A 10,365-nucleotide genomic window follows, 5' to 3' on the forward strand; every position below is an offset into this window, starting at 1 on the left:
TAAAACTAAATTTCCAAAATACTGGTCAAAACTTTTATGAATCTGTATTTAATTATTGCATGAATCATAGGTGAAGATCCAATTAATAATGACTAATTACTTCTCGAGTATTATATGAAGTGGTGACTCTAACCAGTGGACTGTCATCAACCTTCACAACTGTGAAATTTTGGAATAAACTTGTTTGATATTGTTACTTGCACTGCTTTAGTTCTCTGCTGTTGTTAAAACTACGCAAGATGGCATTTTTTATTTATATATAATGGGATTTGGTGAAAGAATTCTTAAATTAAGACTATGACATATTTGTAATGTGAAGTTTATTATTGTATGTAAGTTTCGTTAATTGTGTCCATTATTTACTTAATCTTAATCCTTAAATTAGTTTATTTGCCGTTTATACTGATATCTACACTCACTGATATCTTCATGTAGGACTGAGCTCTAAGTTATGTTTATAAATTAGCTAGTCATGGGTTCCATGTTAATGACAATTCATGAAAAAAATTTCATGTTTATAAAATAAAACTTCTCCGATAGTTTGCTATAATTATCATCTCTCTTTGAAAAAACTTACAAAGAACCTTAATGTTGTTTATTGTTTGTGAAAGATAGCCTATTTTTCGATATAACATATGATTTCATTTATAATCACTTAGCCTAAACCTATTCACTCAATTTCATGAAATTTCTATAATTTAGGGTAATAGAAATGAATCTAATGTTTTTTAATATGGGTGTCTATTTTTCATTGTTGGTTCATAGTTGAATCTGAATCGTTATGCTTTCTTTATCAAAATAACATGTGATTTTAGTCACTCTAGTATATAAAATTTTGTAGGCACTTCTTTTATCTTTAACTTTATGGAGCTAATGACTGATTTTGTTTTATTGTTTTGAGTTATGCCAAGATTCCATATTTTAAAGATGGTGAATATAGAAACTTAAAACATCCAATTTCTGCTTATGATTCTATAAATAAAGAATTCATTTGTATATCAGGTCTTAAAGAAGATGGAGGATACCCAAAGTGGTGATATTTGTCGTGTTTGCCGGTCGGAGGGCTCCAGCGATCGTCCTCTATTCCACCCATGTATTTGCACTGGGTCCATCAAATGGATCCACCAAGAATGTCTTGTCCAATGGATGAGGTATTCACACAAAGAATATTGCGAATTGTGTGGTTATCGGTGAGTCAAAATTTATTCTATATTTTATAAAACTGATTTGTTTTTTTCAGTAGAACTATAATTTATGTTAAAGCCAAGCTGTGAGTTGGTTTGACTGTTAAACTGTTATTTTGCTTGAATTGTTAAAATAATATTTCTTGTTATTTTGTAAGTTTATTTATTGTTTCAATTTAGGTTTAGTTTCTCAAGCTTCTAAAATTTAAGACCAGAGTGTTAGTACTTTGTTTTGTAGCAAGCAATATCAGTAACTATTCGTGAAGTGTATGATCTTTTTAAAGTTATTTATATACATATTGTTTATATGAAACATATGCCTTAAATTGTTAAAGAATTCCTTTTATAGGTTTCAAGGAAGGTTGTGGTCAATAATCATATAACCATTATCAAAGTCAGTATCTTAGGACCAAAATTTGTTTAAGAATAATTTTTTGAATAACTGTAACTACAGCTCTGGGTTCCTAGCTTGGAAAACCAAATTTTCTCTTGAATGTTAGTATATATTGGATAAAAATTGTGGCTTGGCTCATGCTTCCTTGACTCATTATCTTTTAATAAAATAGTTCTTAATGTGTGTGTAAATGTAAGCCAGTCATAGCCATGTGCTGACCAAACTGTCTCGTAAGAATGTCCTGTGGTTGAGAATCGGGTAATTTTGCCAGAGATTTAAATACATATAAAACTTTATATTTCGATAATGTTGTGGTTTGAGTTAACCATTGAATTATCTTAAGAGAAATTGGCTAGGGGGATGCAATCATTGGAGAGAAGAACGCTATCAAGTTAAACTTATTTCTGAGGAGAAAGTTGTCAGGAGAGGTGCGGTCATTGGCATAGTTATAAACACTAATAAATGAAACCTTTTATTTGTGCTGATATTGCAGCCTACATTTGAGGCCTTTATCCGCCCTAAGAAACATAACAACTATATTAGAATGAAAATAAACAAAAGCAATGTAATAAGAAGATAACAAATAATGAACTAAGAATTTAACATTTGATATGAAATAATAAGAATTTAATAACTTTCATTATATTTTTCTATTTTATATTATTTTCAATGTTTGTTATCTTTTTGTATAAATTTTTACTATTCCAGCATTATATGTTGCCTTCTTATATTATATTTTTAATTTCTTGTTACACTCTTTTTTAGTTTTCATTCTATTATGATTGTTATTTCTATTATATTTGGTTTTTTAGTCCTGTGTAAGGGATGAAATTTAAGATAAAATGACACAAATTTGAATAAAATGTTTCACTTGCTTGGGTTTATTACTGCTCCTGTAAACTTATCCCTGACCATCTTATGTTCATACTGAATCTGCCATCAACAATGAAACACATCATCATAAGTCTTATGTTTTATTTAGTGTCATTGTTTCTGTCTAAATTTCTGGCCTTTATCAAGGCTAAATACAAACAAGATTACAACCATAGTAGAATGTAAAAACATTGATATAATTTAAAAAAATAATTTTATTTTATTGTGGTTGCTATTTTGTTTGATTTAGCCCTGATAGGCCTAAAATTAAGGCCTGAGGTACTCAATAAAAAATGTGTTCGACTTATTAATCTTTTTATCTCCATTGACTCTTACAAACTTCTCTTAATACTGCTTTTATGTACATATTTATATTTCATTACAATATAAAAATATTAAATGAAATTCTTTCTAATTTGGAATATAAATTCGCAGTTTAATTCTCAATATCAATTATAAAAATTATATTATATTTCATTTTTATCTTTTTCATCTTTTTTCATCTATGAAAAATACTGTTAACTCTAAAATATTCACTGTACTACATAAATATGTTTAGCTGAAGATTTACCTAAAGGCATTTCCTAAACAATAAAATTTGTTATTTTCCATTATAATTCAATATAATTTCTATTGGTCTTACATTCTGTTTTTCAAAAAGTATCAGCAATTTTAAAGTATATCAAAAAATGTTCTATAATTTATTCAAATGGCTGGTGTGGCAAGAAGCATTACTGAAAAGGGCTAAATTTCTTCATTTTAAATCTATCATCGCTGGATAATTTTATAAGTTCTGACCCATTTGTTCACTACTGAACCATCAAATAATTGTAGCAATCTGCTAACTAAACATATGAAATAACTTTATTATTAATCACTAAGATAATCTAAAAAGTCTCAACAATTCTTTATTAGTTATATCGTATGTCCTAAGTTTTGGATTGGAAGAGTTGGATTCTATGTATGGTCCTCAGATGGCAGAGTCCTCTGCACCATCATTTACCCCAGTGAAATTTTGGGAAGCTGAATTTAAACATGTTCGTAAGAGCTTGGGATACGATGAATGTTCAGGACGTCCATAAACTGCAACTACCGACAAAAACATTGCCAAAGTTCACCAAATGATGCTAGAATTAAAGTCAACAGAGCATGTCAAAAGAACGTATTTGTTACATATGAAATCAACATTTAGATATGAGAAAGCTGTCCGCACGTTGGGTGCCGCATTTGCTCACGTTAGACCAAAAATGTGTTCGAATGAACATTTCCAATGCTCTATTGGTGCAGTTTAGGAACAATAATTCTGAGTTGTGGCACCGATTAGTTATTGTAGATGAAAGTTAGATACACCATTATATACCAGAAACAAAAATACAATCCAAACAGTGGACTGCGAAGGGGCAACCAGCTCCAAAAAAAGCAAAAACACTTTTCTCGGCTGGGAAAGTGATGGTGACTGATTTTTTGGAGTTATTTTAATTGACTATCTTAAAAAGGAAAAACCATTACAGGAGCATACTACGCATCATTGATTGACAAGCTGAAGGCAGAACTTGCTGAAAAATGGCCACATGGTATGCAATTGCCATGGCGAAAATCCACAAATTACTGTTTGAACTGCTTGACTATCCGCCTTACTCACCAGATATAGCCCCAAGCGACTTCTGTTTGTTCCCTCATCAAAAAACTGCACTCGGAGGACAGAGATAGTGTGTAGGGATACAAGGAGACTATGTTGAAAAAAAAAAATCAGAAAAAATTTCTTGTATTTTTGTTAGGTCGGAAACTTTTCAGACCACCCTCGTAATACAAATACCCTTAATACCCTTTACAAATACTTTACTTTATAAAGTATTTTACTTATTAAGTACAATCTTTGCAAAGTGTTGACTGTGTTCATTTGACTTTCGCATAATAGTCTGCAAAAAATTGTATACAATCAATATTGAGGCTGTGAAACTACAATTAAGATTGTCCTTGATGATGACCGGATTGGCCGAAATGTTGGACATGTAATAAAGAATTGTTGAGACTTTTTGTATAACTTTTGTTATTTATATTTATAAAAGGGAATGGTCGAATCTTTGTCAAAAACAAAAAATTTTTTTTAGTGGACCGATTTGCATCGAGTTTTTTCAAAATATCCCATATCACCACGGTAAAAAAAATAATATAGGAATAAAAACATGTGGTTCGGGACTAAATAGGTCAGCAAATTTTTTTTTTTTTTTTTCAAAAAGTAAATCATATTTGATTTTAGCTTCGTCTGGAAGTACCAAATACCATTTTTCAAAGAAATTAAAAATTAGAAATTTCTCACACAGGGGTGAGTAGTTTATATTTAGTTTCAAGGCGTTCGCCCATTCTGACCCTGAGAGTACCTGCTTCTCGCACACATTTATTATCTCTTCTTATCTAGTCTCTTTGAAATGGCGAACACCAATACCCTGTCCCCTGTAATCGGCCCATTCTTTGAATGCATTCTCTCACAACGACAGCCATAGAGCTCTCAAATTTCAGTAGCCTGGTGAATATATATTGAGTATATACTTATGATATACTTTGTTATTATTGGACCGATTTATGTGGGAGTTTTTTCTATATGTTCCATTTCACCGTGGTAAGGTTTAAAGACTATAAAATCCCCAAATTCTCAAGTAGAAAAACAGGTTGTAAGCAAAATTAAGCATTGTTGGTTTGTAGCTCAGAAAGTATACTTTTTTTTTTTTTTTTATGGTTTTTGTACACCAATCGATTCGTCTCTTTCCGAAGAATAAGAAAAATGTATTACTGATTCTATTAAGCTATATTATATTTACAGAAAATTATAAAAACATAATGTGACCAGGGGTTAAGTAAGTCAACATTTTTTTTTTTTTTTAGGAAAAAGCATTTCATTTTTTTTTTTTTTTAGTGTTGCCTCAAACTGCTAAATACCATTTTTCAAGGAAATTGACAATTTGTCACCTTGATTTATTCGGAGGATTTTTTCCTGCGACTGGTTCATATAATCGTTGATAACTCCTCTGCATTTTATCCATTCCCTTCGTTAATATTACCATTGGAAAACTGAATGTCTGCTCTTTTAATCCAAATTAATAAAAGTTAGATTTAATCAATGTCCTTAAAAGGGCAAAATATTGGTTTCAGTTTAAAAACAAAAATTTCAAATGTTTTATTTTATATCTCTGGTTCTAATTTGTTATCCCATGTTTCATGTAGATTGGTTAAGTCGTGTTGCAAATATTTCTATTTTTTTTTTTTTTTTTAAATAAACCTAAGGCTGATGTAGGGCAAAAATTTAGAAAACGAATATCAACTTTGTTTCACTCCTAAAAAAATCTTTTACCACACTTTGATAGAGCAGTTGGTCTGGCAGATAGTACAAATTTCATTTTCATTTCTTATTCTATAAATTGATTTGATTTATGTTACCAAATTATAATAATGAAGTCCATGTAAATGTTTAATTTTAACTAGGTACAATAATTTATAACAAACTATCAATGGGGTACATTAAATCTCTCTATATGTATATATATATATATATATATATATATATTTATATATTTATATATATTGTAATATTCTCGATTTATTTAAAATAAATAAAAATAAAAATTGCTAGTTTTTTACTTATTCTCATATCTAAAGTATAGCTTAGGTTCAAATGAAAAGCTTTATTATATTATAATATTAAACAGAAAGGAGAATTTTATTTTATTTTTTATAACATTTTTGACCCTTGATATTAGGGCGTGTTTTTCTAGGCAATCAGAACAGACACTTTTCTACTAATCAAACTTAATTAAATTAATAGCTACTTGTACATTTGTATTTAAATTTAGGTAGAACAAAACTAACCAATTGAGATAATCTTTTGATGATTGAAGTTTCTTTGTCTTCTATTTCACAAACAAACACTTAATGTCAACAATCTCATCCATCGGCTATCCAAACAAAGAGTCACTTTATCTTCATGGATGATTCTAGATGTCTGGTGACTCTTGATGTCTACCACTGACGTAGACAAAGGATGATCCGCCTCCTCTCTTCCAGGAGATGCCCTCGTTTCCTGCTTCAGGTCCCTTCACCCTGCCATCCAAACAAACAGTGCTTGTTTCCTTTCTGCTATCGTCAATGTTTACTCGCCGATTAAAAAAAAAAAAATCAATTGTAGTACAATTGCTCTAATTTACTTGCTATGATTCATGATGTAATTATTTTATTGATAATTGTTATTGTCTTCTATTTCTTCTTAGATTATTCTTTTTCTACAATTATGGTAGAGAAACAAAAAAAGTTGAAAAATTTCAATCTATCTTCTCAACATAAACAATTCAACAGACTTCGGAAGGACGTGCGCTGCTATCTTTTTTGTTTCGAATATCGTATTTTTACTTCATATTTGACTGACAAAAACTGGTTAGCTTGCATTTTGGTTTAATAACTTAAATGAACAATGTTAAACATTGTTACATAAAAATAAAAACACAACTAAAATCTTTGATACATAAAAAACAACTTTTTTTTTTTTTCAAAAAAGGATATTACGATACATATATATCCTCAAATATAGCAATAGTGAAGAATTGCTGGGTCAGTTAATCAAATGGAAATCAGGGAATTTCTTTAAGCTATACGCCCATTCACATATTCCTTTACATCTCTGCATATTACTAATTCTTAATGTGCATAATTTCTTACATCTTTTAAGAAATCACTTTCTCTTCAAATAGAAACTTATTTTATTTTATGTCATTTAATCTCTTTTACTGTTTCTTTATAATAAATAAGTTTATTGCAGTTAACAAAAACTGCTTTGAACTTTTTAAAAATGTTTACAAGATGGCTTCCTATTAATTATAATGTGGAATTTTAAAACAATTCACATAAATGTGACCTGTTAAATGTCACAAAGCAGACTACCCTATTTCATGGACTGGACCAAGACCAAAGCACCTTGTGGTTACCCATTTAGTTAACAATTTGAAAGTTGTTTTAACTATTTTTACTAGTTGGGTACCAGTTTATGATATTCAATAAACTTTAGTTCTTTTATATATAAATATTTCAGTCCTATAAACGTTTCTAGTTTGTATATGTAAAAATGTAAGACTTTTGTTTTTATCAAGTCTATTGAAGAAGGCTGTTGCTCTGTGACCTTGAGTAACTCACAACTGTTAAAATCAATTATTACAAAATACAATTAAAAATCACAAAACATCCAAATTATGTCCAAATATATAAATGTATATCATTTACTTATAAAATGCATTCAAATGTAAATAAATAGTTCTAATAATTGTAATTATTAAATAAATTATGTATAAATGTATTAATTTAAAACAATAGTAAAAGTTTTAAACAATGTTTTTGATACAATACTACCATTACGCTATTTTCCTCCTTAAATTTCAAACCTTAAATTAGATCAAATGATCCAATTTTATATAACACTTATTTTTTTATTATTCACATTCAATGTTTTCACCATTATGTATTCTCTGAAGGCAATGGCAACAGTCAATTTTCTTTATGTCTAGGTGTAAAATTTACCCACAGTATTTATTTTTTTCAGGTTCTCTTTTATGCCCATCTACTCACCAGACATGCCTCGGCGACTGCCCATAAGAGATGTCGCAGGTGGTCTCTTGTCGAGTATCGCAACTGCTGTCAAATATTGGATTCATTATACCTTAGTCGCTATTGCATGGCTCGGAATCGTACCGCTTACAGCATGTAGAGTTTATCGCTGCCTCTTTAATGGATCTGTAGATTCTGTGAGTTAATTTTATTTTATTATTATCATCGAATGTTTAAATAATATAATTTATAAAATATAATACTATTGGAGTTGAAATTTTTTTAGAATTTATATTATATATTGAATAGTTTATTGTATCAATTATCTATGAGAAGATGGTCCTTGTTGCTATCAAGATTGACATTCAAAAAATTTAAAAAAAGCAATGGGTTACATCTTTAGACAGTTTATGTCTGGAATCGTTTTACATCAAAGTGAATTCAGAGTTACGTTAGTGAGAAGAAGAAATGATTTTATGAATCAAAAATCATAAAAATACAAGAATAAATCAGTTAGTAATTAAAACTTACAATTAATTGTTGATTGAATAAGAATTGTTAAAGTGCTTTACTAAGGGGGTCAGACATGGTAAGGGAGTTAAAATAAAACAATCTTTTTTAATTTTTATTTACTATTCCACTCTAAAGGAGAACAGGAGTGGAATAGTTTTTATTTTTTCCGACTGACGCTCACGTTTGAGATTAAAAATAGACCAGACACATGATTTACACAATTTCAGATAATGGACCTGTAAAAATAAGGATAACCATATATTAATATTTTTGTGTTATGTTTGTATGCACAAATTTTTTTTGGTAACTAATTGATTAATTCATATTCTTTTAGTTACTTTATTTCTGCTTTAATTTTGAATTCACAATAGGAATTTTTTTCTTATATATTTTTTTATGCTATAGGTATTATAGTTTAAACTGAGCTATTTGTATTATTTCAGTTTCTGGGCTTAATAAGTCTAGTCCCATAATAATATTTTCTTTTATTCTATCAATTATTTTTATTTATAGATTAAATATTTGATGTTATTTTCATGTAAGACAAATTTGTCTTGGACTATAGAATGAGATCTTTTCAAAGAAAATGTTAAATAGATGTTGCCATCTGGTCGGACCACATTGAATGTACTTACTGAATAAATCCAAAAATAAAAATACCATAAATAATTCTTATCCACTTTTTATAAATCTGTTATGATGGATTAAAATTATCCTTCAATTGTTTTGTTATTTTTTAGGTATTGACCCTCCCCTTGGATATGCTGTCTACTGAAAACATTGGATCTGATATATTCCATGGCTGCTTTGTAGTGACTTGTACATTGTTTGCTTTTATTGGACTCGTTTGGTTGCGGGAGCAGATACTCCATGGAGGCGGCCCCGACTGGCTCGAGAGGGAAGACGGAGGTTGGGTAGGTGGCGCCCAGCAGCAGCAAGTGCAGGCCCAACCTCAGGTTAATAACAATCTTGTTGAACAGCCCGCTAATGAGGTGAGTTGTAAATAATTTTTTTATTTTGCAAGTTCAATATCTAATAAATATTAGGATGATGATCCTAAAGATTCTAGTATTTACAGTGGTGATAATATATAATCTATTCACTGTTGCAGGAGGTTGGAGGAGGAGATAATAATGGTGACAATGGAGGGGGCGGTGCTGGAGACTGGAACCCGCTGGAATGGGATCGAGCCGCAGAGGAGTTGACGTGGGAACGCCTCTTGGGCCTCGATGGATCTCTAGTCTTTCTGGAACACGTGTTCTGGGTCGTCTCGCTCAATACTCTGTTCATTTTGGTATTTGCATTCTGCCCATACCATATGGGACAGCTAGCAGTGTCTGCATTGGGGCTCAAACATCACGTTACAGCGTCTCACTTCCAAGGTATTATTTGAATTTTCTTCATTAAGAAGTTGTTTGTTATTTTTATTAAGAAGCTGAGATGAAAAATAAACTTCCTTAGAATATTATCAATATTTTAAATTTGTTTGTACGTTTTGGGTTCCCTATTTATAAGTACTAATATTCCTCATTTTGTCAAGTACATCCCTTTCTTATTGAAATTTTGTCATATAGTCACATAATTAAAATTTTAATTAATAACAAAGTGACTATATGACAATATTTCAAAAAGAAAGGGATGTACTTAACAAAATATGGAATATAATAACAATAATAATAATATTCTTTATTTATCCCTTTAGAATAATATACATGCGTCAGAATAAGGCTTTAGAGCCTTAGACCAAAATACAAAATTTTCTAAATAAAAATGAAATTATAAACCATCATAAGTATAATTTTAATTATGAATTTA

General features: G+C 29.8%; 1 protein-coding gene across 2 annotated transcripts in view; it reads left to right on the forward strand.

The window, feature by feature from the left end:
* The first annotated feature begins 102 nt into the window (after positions 1-102).
* LOC106692319 (E3 ubiquitin-protein ligase MARCHF6) overlaps positions 103-10,365 on the forward strand; it is a 22,914-nt gene continuing 12,651 nt past the window's right edge. The window contains exons 1-5 of one of the 2 annotated variants that reach the window (XM_014438231.3): positions 103-332; positions 1,003-1,190; positions 8,033-8,234; positions 9,291-9,542; positions 9,662-9,932. In XM_014438231.3, coding sequence (XP_014293717.1) covers positions 1,015-1,190; positions 8,033-8,234; positions 9,291-9,542; positions 9,662-9,932 — 901 coding nt within the window. In that variant the 5' untranslated portion in view covers positions 103-332; positions 1,003-1,014. Of the gene's footprint in view, positions 333-780; positions 931-1,002; positions 1,191-8,032; positions 8,235-9,290; positions 9,543-9,661; positions 9,933-10,365 lie in introns of those variants that run through there. The other variant, XM_014438218.3, reaches the window with a different exon arrangement.

This window comes from Halyomorpha halys, unplaced genomic scaffold (genome assembly GCF_000696795.3).
Source record: "Halyomorpha halys isolate HHAL.00 unplaced genomic scaffold, Hhal_1.1 Scaffold53.1, whole genome shotgun sequence".
Lineage (NCBI taxonomy): Eukaryota > Metazoa > Arthropoda > Insecta > Hemiptera > Pentatomidae > Halyomorpha > Halyomorpha halys.